Source organism: Manihot esculenta, chromosome 3, assembly GCF_001659605.2.
Source record: "Manihot esculenta cultivar AM560-2 chromosome 3, M.esculenta_v8, whole genome shotgun sequence".
Taxonomy (NCBI): domain Eukaryota; kingdom Viridiplantae; phylum Streptophyta; class Magnoliopsida; order Malpighiales; family Euphorbiaceae; genus Manihot; species Manihot esculenta.
Genome location: NC_035163.2, coordinates 2,195,572 through 2,215,202, shown reverse-complemented (window position 1 = coordinate 2,215,202; position 19,631 = coordinate 2,195,572). Strand labels below are relative to the sequence as shown.

Genomic DNA, 19,631 nt, shown 5'->3' with positions numbered 1-19,631 from the left:
TAATTTGAAAAGCTGGGGAGAAAATTAATGAGGCATATAATATTATTCAATAAAAAAATAAACTAGAGATAGAGAGCTTTGATTGGTTAATTGCGTTTTTTTCACGAAATAAATTTTAAAAATTAAGGATTATGTGATTATTACATGATAAGCAAGGAAAACACAAGCAGTTACGTATAAGCAAGCCACTGATTTTTAGTGGTCACTAGTTTTTTATAAATTAAAGTTAGATTTATTTTATAAAAATATAAAATAATTTTTATATTTTTTAGTATTTAGAATATTTAGAAAAAATAATTAATATAAAATATTTTTTGGTAAAAAAATTAAGTTAAAAAAATAACTTTCTTTTTTTAAAAAATAATTATTTTTTCACTTTTTTTTTAAATGGAATTATTTATATATATATATAGATATTAGAACTAAATAATGAAAAATAAGTTATTTTATTAGGAAAAAAAAATAAAATTATAGATATTATTAGGTTAAATATAAGAGTCTATTAAAAAATTATACACATCTCATCTCATTTAACATTGACATATATTTACATGAAAATTTTTACTAATTGTAGTGATTAGAGTTAAGTATGGTAAACTTATTTTATTATTTCAATAATTATTTATATACGTAAGTAATTATTTATCAACAAAAATGTAACTTACTTCAATGATTAATTTATTATTCTATATGTGTAATTTTTTTTGCTTAATAATGAACTAAACCCATATATTTGTGAAACTTAGTTCAATCAATTTTCAACTTTTTCTAAATTACTAAAATTTTTAATTTAATTTAAATTTATATTTAAATTTATCTCAAAAAAAAAAAAAGATTAAGCAATTGAGTTAAATCAAGAATTGAATTAACTTATTTCAAAATTGTTGAATCCCACTTTACTTTGGTTTGAATATAAATAATGTACTGACTTATATTTTAAAATAAGTTAAATCTAATTAAAATTTAATATGATATAGAGTTTTTCATCAATATTGAAAATCTCTACTTTAGATTAAAAATTTTAAGCTACTTTAGATTAAAAAAATTAAAATTAAAGTTAAATTAATCCAAATTCTATATTAAAATACGCAGTTTAGTTTTCGTTTTTTCTTTTTTTTTAAATTAAAAAATATTCATAGTGAATATTTATTTATAAATAAAAATTAAATAATCAATTTTATTTGAAAAATACAGCGTTAAAATACTCATTTTAACAATTATTAGTTTTTATAATTTATTTTTAATAAAAATTTAATATACTATTTGAAGAAAGGTAAAGTAAAATGAAAATTTTAAAGTATGATTTTATAAGGTAAAATTTTTTATAGTTTTCAAATATTTAGGAGTTTTTTATTTGTAAATAATATAAAGTTTTTAAGGTATTTAAAAGTTTTTTAAAGAAAAACTTTTTTAATCACTAAATTAGTGGCGTAAAATTAAAGATTTTGTAAAATTTTTAAAAATTTCTAAAAACCTTATTTTAAAAACTCTCACTCCCCTCAAACATTAGTTAAAGGTTTTTAATTTTAGAAAAATCTTCCATTACTTTGAAAAATTTCCTCCTAAGCAAAGTGTAAATAATGTATACATAGAAAAAAAAAAAAAACGAATAGTGCTATAACCCTACCTTATCGTTATTGTTATTTTATTTATTATTATAATCATTAAGGTAAATTATATTTTAATTCTTAAAATTTATTATAATTAATAGATTAATTTTTTATATTTTTAAAATTAAATATTTAATTTTTTTATATTTTTAATTCCTTTAAATATTCATTTCATAAAATACTTTTAGTCCAATAAACAAATTTATCAAATGTTAAACATTTTACTCTTTCACTTATTATTGCATAGTACACTTTCATTCCTAATATCATAACATCCACTGTAATTTAAATTATCAAATTTAATTAATATTCATTCGAATTGAGTTTAATGTTTATATATATGATACCCATAGTCTAAAATCATCTATATAAATAGTTGATTTAATAAAAAATATATTTATAATTTTTTATATGTATTCATTTAAAAATTATAATTTAATTTTCTAAAATATTATTTTTATAAATTAAAATTATTAATAAAATATTTATTCTAAATAATTTAAAATAAATTTTAATTTGGTTCACATACTAATAATATTAATCAAATTCGAATTCGGATATAATAATTTTCAGATGCATCCTATCTATTTATTGATAAATTTTATAATATAATGGTGATATATATTAATATTGAGGTTTCATATAAAATACAATATGATTAATGATTATTGTATAAAATAAATTTTTTTCTAATTGCATCCCTGAACCATATGTAGCTAAGAATTTTCCATTTTTTTCTAATTTTTTAAAATTTAAATTAACTAAATAATTATTAAACATATTATTAGAGCTATTATTTATAAAAACACATCTTTAAATAAATTTATATATTTAACTATTTAAAAATTAGTTTAAAATATAATATATTTTAATTATAAAAATTTAAATTAACTAAATAATTATTAATTATAAATTTAATTGAGATTTAAAATAACCAAGCGGATACATTAAAAATGCGAGTTTGTAAGGTGAACCCAAAGTCTTCTAATCGAGGCCCACCATAAAAATTCCGGAGAGTCCCCCGCTCGAATTCAAAAACAAAGTTAAGAAGCCGAAGCGCCAGGCAGTTCTATTGCTGAAGACACAGAAGTGTAGTACCTCATTTACCTTCAAACATTTTCTCCCGAGCATTGGGTAAGAGATGAGAGAAATGGAATTTAGCGAGGAAGACAAGCAATTGATGCAAAAAATGGCCAAAATCCTCGACGAAGTCAAGGCCTCAAACGCCACACACATCAGAAAGCTTAAAGAGATCTCAATTCTCCGTTCGAAATCTCCGTCTCCTCTCCAATTCGGAGCTCTCTTCTTCAAAACCCTAGCCCCTCTTTTCCAGATCCAGCGTCGCACCGCCTCTGCAGAGCGCATTGTGCGCTTCGTTTCTGTCTTCGGCAGCGCTCCTGACTCCAGCAACTCCTCTGCTAGCGATGAGTTTCTAGGAGAGTTTTTGAAGTTTCTAATTGTTGCTGCCATGTCTTCTAACAAGACTGCCAGATTTAGAGCTTGTCAGATTATCTCTGAGGTAGATTGTTTGATATTTTGTTTTGCTTTTCTCTATTTTGCGTTGAACATGTAAAAGTCTTTTCAAGTTCATGAGTTTCTGTTCAACTTAGGGCTGCTTCTAATTAGCTTTTCTTTTGATACTTCATAGTTTATACTTGCTTTTTTTTTTTTTTAATGAAATTTGTAATAAGGTTTTGATTGTAAGAGAAAAAATATGATTCAAATTTGTAAGTAATTTTCTCTCACTTTCCTCTCTTTTTATTGATTACATTCGCTTTTGTAGATCATAATGCGGTTGCCAGATGATGCAGAAGTAAGCGATGATCTTTGGGATGAGATAATAGAGTGCATGAAAGTACGGATGGGCGACAAGGTTCCTGTTATTCGTACTTTTGCAGTTAGAGCACTTTCCCGATTTGCAAGTGATACAGAGAACAGCGACATTCTCGATTTATTTCTTGGCGCTCTTCCGTTGGAGCAGAATGCAGTGAGTTTTCTATTGATTCCAATGAGTGAAAAATTCTAAGTCCTAATTTTAGGGGGAATTTGAACACCAGCATTTTTTAGAGAACGATCATTTAGAAAGCTGATGCATTCACCAAAGTATATACGAGTAAGATACAAAACATTGCAAGGGGAATAGGATGCCTTTTGATCATAATTCATTCTCATCTGGTCATGGGCTTTCTTAAGCACTTTGGATGTTCTAAAACTCTCGGACATGGTATCCCATATTGAATGTTGTTTGGTATGTAATGTTTTTCATCATGATAGGAAACCATTACTCTTTATGTGTCAAAAGTTGTTGTCACTCTCATCTCATGGTTTATATCTTCATTTTCTCATGATTTATGTGTTGGAAGGAAAAATTGGACTTTCTTATTTTCCATACAAGTTATTATTTCATTTATTTAGTGAATAAAAAATCACGATTCTCTCTCAAAGACAGGAATTACAAATTCTTATTATTCAAAACAATCAATAGATAATTAACTATATATTGGATGATGTCTCAATGTCTTGAGATTGTTTTGGTCCTATTCCACTTGCATTCCATGACATAGTGCATATCTTGTCATTTTGTCATCTTGTAAATCATATTCCAGCGCAAACTGTTTGAGTTCTTTCGTGATTTACTGAAGCTTTGGTTTAACTCTGTAACAATCCGGAAACCGTTACCCCTCTGTAACGGCCCGAACCATCACTAGCACTAGGATCTAGATCGGCTTAAGGCCGCCGGGACCCGTAGCAAGCCAACTATACTCTCTGTGTACCTGATAAATCCCATACATGATACAAAACGACTCAACAATCCTGTAAAACTCTGTAGGCTTAACTACTGCTACTCAGATGTGACAATCTGAAATGGCCCTCAGGGCCTATACCAGGGACTACTATCTGCTGTGGGTCAAGGGATTGAAACCCTTTTTACTCTGTAACACATCCCACTGGTATCTCAGAAGCCATACATTAAGCCTAACTCACACATTTCTCATCAAGAAACGTAAAACAGGATTCATGTACCAAGGGATTACTCATACATCACACGACAGCAAAGACACTAGGGAAAGCACAAGTCTATCCAGTATATGCCAGTACATATCTATATATTACATCACAACTATTCTTTTAATTACATCATGTCCACTATGCTATTACAACATACATTCATGCATAACTTTCCTCTGTACTCTTGCTGACTTTAACTTCCCATAGCTATCTCAGAACCTGCAAAACTGGGGTTAAGGGAGTGGGATGAGCTCTAGAGCCCAGTGAGGAGGAACAATAAAAACAATTCATTAATTACATGCTCTCATGAAATGCATCACATCACAAACATATCATCTCAAGGATGAATTTGTCACCAATAGCCCTCAATTACATGTTATAATAATACCAACTGTGCCAAGGAGACTATGTCATCACCTGGTCTACACTTATCAATCTGATATCATATAACATGACCAACTGTGCCAAGGAGACGAGGTCTCACCTGGTCTACACTTAACTCTGATCTGACAGCCCAGCTGTCTCACTCATAGTACCAGGAGCGACCTGGCCTATCCAGGGGCGACCTGGTATGGCTATTTCATGCCATAACTCTGTCTCTGCTCTCTATCAAGGGCTAAGGATCATCCAACATTCATCCACAGGAACAACATCTTATGCAATGCATCATATTCGTGAATTCTAATGCAACACAACCTACCTAACTCAGCCCCGACGGCAACCTCCCTCCTTCATCCATTTCTAACTCTCAAAACATGCATAACTCCTCCCTCAACTCACATATGCATAAGTATATGCTCAAAGGGGTCTCAACCTACCTAACAACCCCAACACAAACAACAAACAAACACATAATCATGCTTACACCATGAAAATATCAAAAACGAAACTTTAAACCCTAGATATGCAACTCTACCCTTAACCTCTTTAAAAGCTTTATAAATCAATAAAAGAAGTTCAAACCTTTCCCTTACCTTCTGAAACCAGAAGAGGAACAACCTGAAAGCTGATCTATGGACCTACACCTCTTCAAAAGCTCCACACCACCAAACCTCTCCTTTTGACCCAAAACCTTCAAAAGCACTTGAAAAACACCAAACCTGTGCATGGGGTGATAAAACCCTGCAGATGAGTCATGAGAGACGTGGCCTAATCCTCTGTCTGTGATTTGGAAGCAACACCTGGCCATTTCACCGACGGAGGAGTGCACAATAGCTGGCTGACCAACTCAACTTCGGCTGCCGAAGCGCATGCAAAACCATGCAACATTCGGGGGCCGAACATTGGGCACTTTCGGTGGCCGAACTTTACCTTCGGCGGCCGAACATGGCAAAATGCCTCCTTGGCCTTTTCTCTTCACAACTCAATCCTTTTCCACTCTAAACCTTTAACACACTTACAAACATTTTAGAAAACTTTCTCTTACCCTTCCAGAGACCCCTGACATCCTCGAATTCCACCGGACGGTAGGACTTCCGATGTCTGAATCTAGCTGGGTATTACAAACTCACTATGTATATGGTAAATTCTATTTCCCCTTCCTCCAAAATTATGAAGAAAGTAAGAATAATGTTTCTAAAAGGGATGGAAATGTTGTCATGTAAAGCTCTGACTTGTAATATGAAATTATGAATCTTTCAGTGTTCTATTATACTTCTCATGCAACATATTATAGTGAGTGGGATCTCTAACGAAAATTTTGTAATTGCAACTTTCAAGTCTAACTACAGCATTTTTTACAGGAGGTTCGGAAGACAATTGTATTAGCTTTGCCACCTTCAAATGCAACTTCACTAGCTATTGTCAACTGCACTCTGGATGTGAGCGAGTCAGTTCGCAGAGCTGCATACTGTGTTCTAGCTAATAAATTTCCTCTTCAAAGTCTCAGGTGAAATAATTTTATAGTTATGGAAATGTTCTATTACCCTTCTCAACCTCTTTGACAACGTTTTAATTGTTCTTGTTTATGAAGGTAGGACAACCTTTGAATAGAACATCTGTTCCTTGTACAGTTTTTCATTTCATAAGTGGAGTTGCATGATCTAGTGTCTAGTCATTGTTTGACTGCAAGGTTTTTAAGCTATGGTCTACCTTCAGACCTATTTACAGTTTTACACAGTTTCATTTGTTGATAACATGTTTAGTTTTAACATATGGATTTTTCCTTTTGTTTTCTGATAGTATAAAGCTCAGAACAGTTATTCTTCAGAGAGGCCTGGCAGATCGTTCTGTAGCTGTTTCAAAAGAATGTTTAAAGTTGATGAGAGATGAGTGGCTTTCCAAGTGCTGCAACGATGACCCTGTTCAACTTCTCAAGTACCTGGATGTTGAAACTTATGAATCTGTTGGGGAAACTGTGATGATTGCGCTGTTACAAAACGGATTAGTGAAGTTACATGATGGTCAAAGTATTCGGGATTATATATCATTGACAAGTAGTGAAATTGAAGGTTAGTGGAGATTTTTAACCTTTTTCTCAAATGGTTGCCATGGCAATTTTCTCTTTCATTCAAGTTCTTTGATGAACTTATGATAATTTCTTTCCCCTTTTCAATTCTAATGATTGTGTGGGAGTGACCTACAGCTAGCATCATCAGTTTTCTTGAACTTAGTATTGCTTAATCAAGTATGGTAGAAAATGTTGGTATTTAATCCATCAACTTATGTAACATGTAAAGTCTATAGTGGCTTTCCATGAAAAAAACAACGTAATTCTGACGGTTAATTTCTTCAGAGTTTAGATAGAAGTTTACAGGTTGCAAATAGTATGGAATATTGTCTGCATTTAGATATTGCAGCCAAAATACATGATAAGGCATAGCAAAAGAGTTGGCTGACTTTAATTTGGTTATATTCCTGTCAAGTAATGAAAATGACATTTCTTTGAATAAATTCTGCAGTTTCTTAGTGATATGGATATGATAATTTGGACGGAAGAAGGGATTTATTGGAGTTATTTGAAGTCACTGGAGCCCAGAACTTATGGTGTACATTAAATTTCTCCTTTTTCTATTATTATTATTATTTTGAAAATGAATGTTGGAATAGGTTTTTCCAATGAATCCCAATCACTAATGATGTGTTAAGTACTTGTTATTTTTACTCATCAAACACAAATAACTTTTTTGTTTATAGTTGCTTGTATGTCATCTCTTACCTGTCAGTGATTTCTAAGCTAGTTGCTGCTAAGAGGCTTAAACAATAAATGGATTCCTCTAGTGTGTAGCTGCTTAAAGACATTCTTATTTATGTGTTCAAGATTCACCATTTTATTTACATGTTCAAGATTCATCATTTTCATGGCTTGTTTTGTTAGCCAGCATCTAATGGTTTTTAATGTTCATGACAGGGGAATCACCAGATTGCCATAGAGGCATTCATCTAATGGAGCCAGAATTTGCTCTTTATTGGAAGACCGTGTGCAAGCACCTGCAGACAGAAGCACAAGTAAGTCTGTTGTGAGTTATGCTGTGTTTATTTCGATATTTGTTTTCTTCTTGATTTCTTTTTAACCTTTTGTTTGAAGGATGATGGGGAGTGGTTAAGAGGGAGGGAAGCATATGTAAGGTTTCTTTGTTCAATAGTATAATTGTCAAACCATATGTAGGTGACATGGCATAATACATATTCGACATTATTTGAGCATGTCACCATCACCAACTTGAAAGAGAGAGACATGTTAGGCACTATTATTGTTAGCAAAGATTCTCTTAGGAGAAATTATGGATGTCAGACACTTATAATGTCAAACTAAAAGGATCTAAGTTAAGAATATAATTGATATTTTTAATTTGAATTATTAATTTATTAAAATTAATAATTGTAGTATATTATCCATGTAATTTATTTTAAAAATATATAATATATTAAAATAATATAAGAACAATAAATTAATTTTTTCATAAGCTTTCCGACTGTGTATGATAAAACAGTAACATATTTATGTTTAATATTTTTAATGTATCCCCCAAAAATTATTTAGACTACAATATATGTGGGATATTTTTTTTTTTTAAATTTTCAGAAAATATATATTTTAGATGTACATTAATTAAAATAATTTATTGTTTTAATTTATTTTAATACGTTAATTATATTTAAAATAAAGGGAGAATCACTATTAGTCTTCCTATTCTTAAAAACACACGGAATAATCCCTATATTTTCAAATATATAACTAGGTAATCCCTCCAGGGACTAAATAGTTGAAATTGAGACCTCCTGTTAAAAAATTATCGCAAAAATCTAAATATTTATCTATCCAACCATGAGTTATTATTTTGAAATTACTAGAAATAAGGGCATCTTAGTCATTTTACACAATAGTAATGGCTTAGATAGACCGAAAGGACTAAATAGTTAACAGTTTGAAATGAAAAAGACTAAATAGTCAATGATTTTGAAAGAACAGGGACTATTTAATGTATATTTGAAAATAGAGAGATTAAGTAATTAATTTCATTATACCACAAGGACTAAATATTTAATTTTTCTAAAATAATTTACATGAATAAATATACAATAATTGGAATTTTTAAGAAGTGAATAACTTAAATTAAAAATATCGATTATATTTTTAGCTCAGATTCTTTTAGTTCCACATTGTAAGTGTCAAATATGCATTCTCTCATAATAGAATCGTTGCCAACAACGACATGTTCAACACTAATCTTTATCTCTCTTAAGTTGCTGGCAATGACATGTTTGACATTAATAGAGTCAAACATGCATTATGCCATCTACATATTGTTCGACATTATGATTATCAAATAAATGATTGAACACCCTGAATCCAAATTTTTTTCCCTTTTCACCATGATTTTAAGAATATAACACTATGAAACAAAGCTTCTCATTGTGTTTTCAGTGAAATACGCGACTGTAGTTGTGTCCTTATAGTTATATATGAGAACCTTGTTGATTGGTTTGAGTCATTGGCTGGCGAGGCAGTTCCCATGAAGTTATTTATATTGCCCCATTTCTGAAGGTCTTAAAGATATGCTGCAACATTCATTTCTATTTTTTAGCTGTAAATTTCCATAAAGGGTGTTCTATGTTTTCTTTTTTTGGCTATTTTTATTTATTTTGTAGGTGTACTTACTGACATTGTCATGCTTGAAGGTATCATTCTGAATATGTTTATTTGATTAAAATGTGTTTGAACAGGAAAAAGGCTCTAATGCTGCCACTACAATGGGCACCGAAGCTGCAGTATATGCAGCTGAAGCTTCAGATAACAATGACCTTCTAGAAAGGATACTCCCTGCAACAGTTTCTGATTACATAGTTTTGGTCAAAGCTCATATAGATGCAGGTGAGTAGCATCCGATGATCTAAATTAGTTTCGTACGCTACTGCATATACTAATTTAAGCTTAACATATTCAGGAGCAAATTATCATTTTGTATCTCGGCAGTTACTATTGCTTGGTGCAATGCTTGATTATTCTGATTCTACGAGCAGGAAAGTTGCTAGTTCATTTGTGCAGGAATTATTGCACAAGCCACTTCAGCATGAAGTGGATGATGAAGGAAACCAGGTTGTTATAGGAGATGGTGTAAACCTTGGTGGTGACAAAGACTGGGCTGATGCAGTGTCTAGTTTAGCTAGAAAAGTCCATGCTGCTACTGGTGAATTTGAAGAAGTAGTTGTTCAGGTTATTGAAGAGCTGGCTCAGCCTTGCAGGGAGAGAACAGCAGACTTCATGCAGTGGATGCATTGCTTAGCTGTTACTGGTCTCCTCCTGGAAAACTCAAAGTCATTGCAAGGTCTTCAAGGGAGAGCTATTGAACCTTCTGAACTGCTGCAGTCTTTACTGCTTCCTGGGGTATGAATATATTTCACACTTCCTGCTCTTTTCTTTTTCTTCCATTGTTATCTGCCTTTGTTTTCTTGGAAGTCATGCTATGGAAATCCTTGAGATCTTTGACAATTGGGGCTTGGTCCTAACTTGTTTGAGATTAAGGCTTTATTGAGTTGAGTTCTACATATTATGAATGGACTTGGAAATGAGTGCTTGTTTTGTCTTTTGTCTACATTTAAATCAGGTTATAGAAGCCGGTGCCTTTTTCTTTTCCTCTTTTCTTCATTATAACTGGAAAACTAAGTTATATTTTGATGTCATCTTGCCAAAATTATGTACGTTTTGCTGGTATGACATAAGTAGGCTACAGTTAAGAAAAAAAAATATAGAATAGAACTAAGATTAAGAATATATTCAGTGAGTGTATTTATATATTTTCCGTGAGGAATGCATGAACTCATTTTGATTGCATACAGTCACTTTTATGTGTCAATTTATTGTGTCCATATAATGTTTCTGAAAATCTTGTTAGAATATATTGATTATTCTGCTGAGACATGAATGCAGGCAAAACATGGTCACTTGGATGTGCAGAGGGTTGCCATCAGGTGTCTTGGACTGTTCGGCTTGTTAGAGAGAAAGCCAAGTAAAGAATTAGTGATGCAGTTGACGATTTCTTTTGCTAGTGATCTTCCTCCAATTAGCATAATGGCATGTAAGGCATTAATTGATGTTGCCATGTGGCATGGCCCCCAGGAAGTTGACAAGGCACTTGGGCAAGAGCATGTATCTCAATTTGAAGATAGCAAGAATGCATTCAATCCTGAGAAAATCTCTGATGCTGATTCTAATGTTGAATTGCTTGATCTGTTATATGCTGGTCTTGACAGAAATGATTGGGCCAAATCTGTACAACATGATGAAAATGAGACAGTGCAGGCCATTCTTTGTGAGGGTTTTGCTAAGATTCTTCTTCTCAGTGAGAAGTATTCAAGCCTACCAACTTCTTTACACTCTCGGATCTTAGCCAAGCTCATTATTTTGTATTTCAGCAATGAAACAAAAGACCTGCAGAGGTGGAATGTTTTTGTCCATTGCTTTGATTATTTATCGTTATTGTCTTAAGGGTAACCATTAATTTTTTTTCTTTTATTTTTCCAACAGGTTGAAACAGTGTTTGTCTGTGTTCTTTGAGCATTATCCTTCGCTCTCAGTTAATCATAAGGCAGGGGTTTAGGATCTAATGATTTCTTATATTGCATATTTAAGGGGATAATTTTATGAATCCATCTTTTTTATGTTATTTTTGTAAATATTTAATTCTGTAAATGCAGAAATGTTTGTCCAAGGCTTTTGTTCCAGTCATGCGGTCATTGTGGCCAGGCATCTATGGCAATGCAGGAGGTGCTGCCACTGTGGTCTCTAATATGCGTAAGCGGGCAGTCCAAGCATCACGGTTTATGCTGCAAATGATGCAGGCCCCCTTGTTTGCTAAACAAACTAAAATTGAGGATGAAAATGGCAGTACAGAATTACCAGAAACTATAGACAGCACTTTGCAACCTTCATTTGAATGTGGAGAGGAGGGTCTTGCAATTTGCATAGCTGCTGAGGTGAATTTTTGCAACCAGAAACTTTTATTACTATATAACAAGGGTTCCTGAAAATTGTAATGATCAACTTTGAAGAATACAACTTTTTTCATTGTTCCTTGCTCTGAAGCTGTGACTATTATTTATGCATTAATCTCTCTGGATAGGCCGTAATTCCACTTAAGATAGATTGTTTATGCTAGTGTTAGTCTTGATAAAAATGTGTGTCTGGCATCACAAAAGTACTCTTAGCTGTATATGTTATTTTATATTAGGGTGCTTGATGAGGCATATACAGCTAGAGTAAATCTGCTGGATACAATTTTTTGTCAAAAGGTTTTATCGAGTTACAAAGTAAAAAATAAATTTGCTACTAAATGGTGGGTTTTGCTGGTTGGAATAAGCCATGATCTCTTTGAGTGGTCTATTTTATCAGTTAGTTTATACATGCTGATTACAATTTAAGACCCCAGGTTTGATGGTATTGATTGCTTGTTTGAATATCGCTAGATTCACTTCAAATATCTTACTTCGTTATTTTTGTTCTTTCTTAAGGTGGCAAGCTTCGCAATTAAGAAGACAGCTGCTGAGAGAGCATATGTCTCGGCGCTAAGCAGGATACTCATCTTGCTTCATTTTCGGGTATCAGAACAATTAGTAATTAAATTAATGAGGAGGCTTTTGAATCACGTGGCTGAATCTGTATCAGCAGATAAAGATTTGGTAAAGGAGTTGAAGCAGATGGCTGAACACCTCAAGTCATTAGATAAACTACCAGATGAGGAATTGTTACCAGATCAAGCTAATCACATTTTGGGTAACGTTTTCTTTTTCCTGAGATTAGCATGTGAAGGACACATCTTTAGCCACATTTCTCTATATATTGTAATTATTAGTACATGCTGATGGAAAAGCGTACAAGGAAGATTGATTTCATCCATGGTCATTGAATTGATCACAAGTTTCAGAATAGTCATTGCCATTCAATTTATATATAGCAAAATCGCTTTACTTGAACTTTGGCTTTGTTTCCTTCGGGTCACTTTTGTAGGTCATGGTAGAATTTCGGGAAAAACTTGACATAATAACCAACTAAAGCTTTTCTAATACATTTTTATGCCTATAGGACTTGCTTTTTATTTAGTCAACACTAAAAATTGGCTAACTCTGAAAATCTGGCCATATTGAACTTATTGATTTAAAGTCAAACTTGAGTGAGTTTGCTGATAGTGACTGCTGAAATTCTATGATAAGTTAGTGACCATGGCTGAAATTATGTCCATATAAATACCATAAAAGTTTGAAGCAAAAGAAGTATAATCATCTGAAACGTACTTTTATCTTGTCCAGAAATAAGGATTAGTGATGACTTGCTTTATTGCGTGATCTGCAATTTCTACTTGCAATCATAGTCCTTGGATGTTTCAACAACTAGCCCGTTATCATGTTACCATGGGATATTGAATTTGTTTTTCTAATTTGATAAATAAATTTTCCATGTAATAGAAAGTCTGCTTGTATCTGCTGTATGTGATGTACTTCTGATTATTTGGCATGGTTCCTCTGCTACTTGGTGTGTATTTCTTAGGGATGTTGGAACTAGACTTTAACTTGGATGTTGATAGCTCCTATGCTTTCCCACAAACACCAGCTCCACCACGATCATCTGCTTTCCCACAAACACCAGCTCCACCACGATCATCTAAACCAACCCGCACCAGAAGACGAGCAAGACGTGAAGAACAGACCTCTTCTGATGAAGAAACTTCGTCCCCTATTATTGTTCAGACCGTTCATGGCACTACAGGTCGGTCACAGAGGGCAAGCAAGACTGCGGCTCTAAGCAAGATAACTAGCAGCAGAGTTGTTAGAAGAGATAAATATAATGAAGAAGAAGAAGAAGAAGAAGAAGAAAGTTCAGAGGTAACATCAGAGGAGGATTCTGATGACTCTGACCAGTACACTGAATGACCGAAATTTACAAATTTCTCTGCAGATGTTGTGCTTTCTCAGGCACTAAAGTTTGTTGTTGTAAGCCTGCCTCCCTGTTAACCTTGATGTTTTTATCCCGTTTAATTTCTGGGGTGGGGTTGGCATGCTACTCGTGTGATCAGCCCCAAAATACTATTGTAATTGAGTAAAACTTCACCCAAATGTCAAGAAATTCACAATTCTGTACCACAGCTTGTGCCAAGTCAACGAGTTCTTTGTTATTACTCTGCTCCTAATTGCGAAATGGTTGTTCTTGCTAGTGATGTGAAGTTTTATCATTATTTAGATCTCTGAATGAGGGTTAAGGCTTTCTACTTTTCCGAACATGAGATTTGCTTAAGAGTTATTTTTCTTTTTTTGAAAGGAAGAGTTATTTATGTTGCTGATAATCTAGAAAGAAGATATTCTTTAAGAAAGTAATTGATATTTTCTTTACATGTTTGAAATGTATATATATATTTGTTGATATATTTAGATAGAAATTGATGACCGCTGGATTCCTTCACCTCAGACCAGGGGCTTGACCACAGCCCAAGGCCCACGACGTAGAGGCCCGCATACCTGATGTACATAACAAGCCTGGCTCATCCAACCTTCAAGGCCGGGCTCGGCCCATCTTCCTCACTCAAGTCGGCCCGGCCCGCACGAAGCAGACCCTCCCCACTCAGGCTTAGCATCCGGCTCAACTCTCAGCCCAGCCCAGGATCCGGAGTAATATTCACCAGACAGCCTGGCAGATCCGCTCGAACGTACGCACGAGGAGAATCAGAGGCTGTTACGCATGGAGCAGGCGGCTGATACCCTAGTACCTCCGAATCCGCATGGCAGAGACGCGTGGCCCAATCCTGGAGAGACCTTTACACGTCACCGGCAAGCAAGACAATGTATAAAAGAGGAGTCACCTCCTCAGGAAACTCAAGCCTTATTCAGTAATAAAAAACCCTTGTAAAACCCTATTCAATTGGATTTCAGATCATCAATTGGCGCCGTCTGTGGGAAACGAAGGAGATCTTTTCATCACCGGAGTTTTCACTTTCAAAACCCACTGAGATCCACGATGGCAGACCACCAAGACAGTAACCTTAATATTCCAAATGACTTGAGCTCTGCCCAAGATGGGCAGCAGTTCTCCTTTTCTAGCCCTACAACGTTGAATAACCAAACACCTATTTCTCTTAATCCCTAGCCAAGCCTGGCAGGGAATACTCCCACCATGACCCTGTCTAACCAAGACATTCAAACCATGGCTCTCCAGCTACAAACCACTGCTCACTGGTTGGGGCAGATAATGCAACAAAGGGGACTTAGCACCCCAGTAAACGCACTCCCAGTAGTGGAGGAACCCAGAACCGATGAACCCCAACCTACCTCTGCCCGCCTCCGAACTAACAACCACAATGCCAGAGAAGAGGAAGAACCGGAGGCCCGAATTCATGGGAGAAGGGCAAGAGAGTTGATAGAAAATGAAGAGGTGAACGATTATTCTGCCGAAACAACCAGAGAAACGGGAACTGAAACAGAGGAGGAAGAATGTAGTTTGGGCAAAAGATCCAGCCCGGCAGACGAGGAAATGAACCAAAAGCTGAAAAGGTTGAAGGAGCAGCTCCTAGTCGAGCTAGGTAAGAAAGATCAGAGTCAAACCCCCTTGCCTACTTCTTCTCCCTTCTCAAAGTTAATGCAGCAGGAGACCGTTCCCAAAAAGTTTATGATGCCGCCGATGGCGGCCTATAATGGGGCTGGCAACCCGAGAGAACATGTCATGAACTATAAGACCTTCATGGAGTTACAAACTCTGTCGGATGCTCTGATGTGCAAGGTGTTCCCAACAACGCTCTCGGGACCAGCGAGGGCATGGTTCAACAGCCTGGAGGCCGGAAGCATTAAAAGTTTCGGAGATCTGGCCACCCGTTTCATTAGCCGGTTCGTAGCCGGGGTGCCTGCAGATAGGAAGACGAGCTATCTGGAAATAGTGAGACAAAAAACTGGTGAATCCCTCAGAGAGTATGTCGCCCGTTTCAATACGGAGGCCCTGCAGATTCCCGAGCTTGACGAAGGAAGGGCGGTAGAGGCCATGCAAAAGGGAACAACCTCTGCCGAGTTCTTTGGTTCTCTGAGCAGGAAACCTCCGACCTCACTGGCCGAGTTGATGAGGAGGGCGGAAAAGTATATAAGGCAGGATGACGCCTTAGTCACGAGTAGATTTGCCAAAGGGGTGGAAGGAAAAGAAAAAGCCCCGGAGGAGGGAAGGTCGGAGAAACACGAGAAGAAGCGTGGAAAGAGGCCTGAGCCGTACAAGCAGGCCTGGGAAAGAAGGGATCAAAGGCCTCCTCCTCCTCGAGTTCTCGAACCAAGAGCGCTCCCTCCTTGGGTCCCGGAGAAACCGACTCCATTAAATGCGTCTAGAGCCGAGGTGCTCATGGCTGTCCAAAATAAAGAGTTTCTCCAGTGGCCCCAACCTTTGAAGTCGGAAGCAGATCAGAGGAATCCTGACAAGTATTGTCAGTACCACCGGACGCATGGCCACGATACAAATAACTGTTTTCAGTTAATCGCGGAGATTGAAAGATTGATAAAAAGGGGGCATCTCAAAAATTTTGTGAAGAAACCGGAGGGGCAGAGGCCTCAACCCGGTCCGGCAGCCCAGATGCCCAGGAGAACTGGAGCTGGACCAGTGAATGATGGGTCCAGTGGGACTATTAATATGATTGTTGGAGGAACTGGAGGACGGATGAACCGTCGAGGAAAGAAGAGAAACCGGGAAGGGGACACCAGTAATGGCGAGGTTATGCAGATCGTTGAACACTCTCCCATGACCATCGCTTTCTCTTCGGAGGATGCACAGGGCATTCAGATGCCCCATGATGACGCGCTTGTCATTGAAGCAGTCATTCATAATTTTCGGGTGAAGAAGGTTCTGGTGGATGATGGGAGTAAGGTCAACTTATTGCCATATCGGGTGTTCCAGCAGATGGGAATCCCAGAGGAACAGCTGGTTCGGGACCAGTCACCCATCAAAGGGATCGGAGGAGCACCGGTACTTGTAGAAGGGAAGGTGAAGCTGGCCCTTACCTTGGGAGAAGCACCCAAAGCTCGCACCCATCATGAGGTGTTTTTGGTGGTCAAACTCCCACTGAGCTACAATGCGATTTTGGGGAGGCCGGCGTTGTTCAGCTTCGAAGCTGTCACTAGCATCAGGTATCTGGCACTCAAGTTTCCAACGGAAGGAGGAGTGGGAATGGTCCGGGGAAGCCAGGAGGAAGCAAGGGCAGTATACTTGGCCACAGTGACGGAACCGAACTCAGCCGGAGAAGCGCTTGATTCGGAAGTTTTGGAGGTCAGGGATGAGACAAAGGAAGCCCGGACAGAGCCCGTTGGAGAGCTGGAGACCTTCTCCCTATCAGAAGAAGAAACGAGTAAGATCTTCAGTCTCAATGCCGGTCTCACCAAAGAACAAAAAGGTGAAGCCATGGCCCTGATCCGAAGTCACTCGCCGACCTTCGCATGGAAGCCCTCAGACATGCCGGGAATTGACCCCAAAGTAATGACACACCAATTGAATGTCCTCCCCGAGGCCAGACCAGTAAAGCAAAAGAAGAGAGTAGTGGGAAGAGAAAAGCAGCAGGCTACCCAAGAAGAAGTGCAAAAGCTAGAAGAGGCAGGCTTTATTAGGGAGGTTATGTACCCACAGTGGTTGGCAAATCCTGTGTTAGTCAAAAAAGCCAATGGCAAATACAGGATGTGTATAGATTTTACCGACCTGAATAAAGTCTGCCCTAAAGATTGTTACCCCCTCCCCGATATTAATAAGATGATCGACTCAACGGCCGGTTTTGATTATATGTCTTCTTTGGATGCTATGTCTGGTTACCACCAAATCCCAATGGAAAAGACAGACGAGGAGAAGACCTCATTTATAACTGAAGACGGGACTTACTGCTACAGAGCTATGCCCTTTGGATTAAGAAACGCCGGGGCAACTTACCAACGATTAATGAATAAAATCTTTAAGAACCAGATTGGTAGGAATGTAGAAGTATATGTGGATGACATGGTGGTTAAAAGTTCAACTTTTCAACAACACATAACGGATTTAAGGGAGATATTTGGGGTGTTAGATCAATACAGGATGAAGCTGAATCCAGCAAAGTGTGCTTTCTTCATCAGGGGAGGAAAGTTCTTGGGGTACATGGTGAGTGGAAAAGGCATTGAGCCCAATCCGGAGAAAGTGGAAGCCATATTGAATATGCCAGAGCCGACCTGTATAAGGGACGTCCAGAGATTAACCGGGAGAGTAGTGGCACTTCATCGATTTATGTCAAGATCAGCAGAAAAGTGTTTGCCATTCTTCAAAAAATTGAGGAAGGTCCCGAATTTTGAATGGACAGAAGACTGCCAAAAAGCCTTCACAGAGCTTAAGGAATACCTCAGCTCGCCTCACGTGCTCAGCAGCCCCATAAAAGGGGAAGAACTCTTGATATACTTGGCAGCCTCAGAGCAAGCAGTCAGCGCAGTACTAGTAAGAGTGGAAGAAGGGGAGCAGAAACCTGTTTTCTACGTCAGCAAGGTACTCAGAGACACTGAGGTCAGATACTCGAACATTGAAAAATTGGCATATGCCTTGTTGTTAGCAGTCCGAAAATTCAAAATTTATCTGGAAGGCCACCAAGGAGTTGTGATGACGGACCAACCGTTAAAGAAGATCCTACGTAGGCTGGAAACTTCAGGACGGATGTTAGCATGGTCCGTGGAAATTAGCCCTTACTGTCTGGAGTACCGACCTCGGACAGCTATAAAATCTCAAGCGCTGGCTGATTTCATAGCAGAATGCTCATTCAACGAGGAGAAGGAAGGATCATCCTCGGAGATACCAAACAAAGAAGGAGAGGGAGAGCTTTCCCAAAAGTCCAGCTGGAAGCTATATGTAGACGGAGCATCAGGCTCTGAGGGCAGTGGCGGTGGGTAGTAAGGTGGGTTTGCTGTACTGGTATAGGGAGGTGGAGGTGGGTACGTGGGGTACTGAGAGTATGGTGGGTAGTAAGGTGGGTATGGCATGTGTGGAGGATAAGGGCTAAAACTGGGGTAATCCGATGTACCTCCCATCGAATACCCTGGATGGTGTGAATAGGGTGGGTAGTGATGTGGCTGGACATAACTCGAGGCCTGAGGGCCTCCTTCTGATTCTCCCATGCCCTCTTCCGGCATGCTCACACCAAGATTGCCATCCCTCCTCTGATCTACTTCCATATCCTCAGACATTCCTCCCTGCACTGTTCCCCTTACTGATCTGCTTCTACCCAGATCCAAAGACCTTCTAGGGTCTCTAGCTATTCTGTCTCTGTTGGACCTACTGGACATTGCCCTAGGCAAAGCTGAAGGACGGGCATCAGCGCCCTCGTCCTGAGGTGGCACTCTAGTCAATCGTGCAGATCGACGAGTTCCTCTCATTCTATTTTCTGAAAAACAGCACATAGCATAAACAATCATTAGCATCATACGGTTCATGTGGAAACACATGAACCCTCATCACATACATAGCATCATATCATAGCATTTATGCTCATGCATATCATCATGGCATATCATAACATCATATAGACAGGACTCTACATCCTATCCTAGTGGACA

At 37.1% G+C, this 19,631-nt stretch overlaps 1 protein-coding gene across 1 annotated transcript; it reads left to right on the top strand.

Annotated features, from left to right (window-relative positions):
• The first annotated feature begins 2,629 nt into the window (after positions 1 to 2,629).
• On the top strand, positions 2,630 to 14,315 carry LOC110610851 (condensin complex subunit 3). The gene is made up of 12 exons (XM_021750926.2): positions 2,630 to 3,129; positions 3,394 to 3,597; positions 6,362 to 6,507; positions 6,801 to 7,069; positions 7,969 to 8,066; positions 9,786 to 9,933; positions 10,007 to 10,446; positions 10,990 to 11,498; positions 11,587 to 11,647; positions 11,757 to 12,035; positions 12,570 to 12,831; positions 13,603 to 14,315. The coding sequence occupies exons 1-12, from the start codon at positions 2,752 to 2,754 to the stop codon at positions 13,983 to 13,985; spliced, it is 3,177 nt and encodes a 1,058-aa protein (XP_021606618.1). The 5' UTR covers positions 2,630 to 2,751; the 3' UTR covers positions 13,986 to 14,315.
• Positions 14,316 to 19,631: the final 5,316 nt, after the last annotated feature.

Bases quoted from the DNA above. Each gene is read 5' to 3' on its own strand.
- LOC110610851 (XM_021750926.2), top strand. From the start codon at position 2,752: ATGAGAGAAATGGAATTTAGCGAGGAAGACAAGCAATTGATGCAAAAA. The intron at 7,070-7,968 runs GTTAGTGGAGAT...TGTTCATGACAG, and splicing joins GACAAGTAGTGAAATTGAAG to GGGAATCACCAGATTGCCAT. The intron at 11,648-11,756 runs GCAGGGGTTTAG...CTGTAAATGCAG, and splicing joins CGCTCTCAGTTAATCATAAG to AAATGTTTGTCCAAGGCTTT.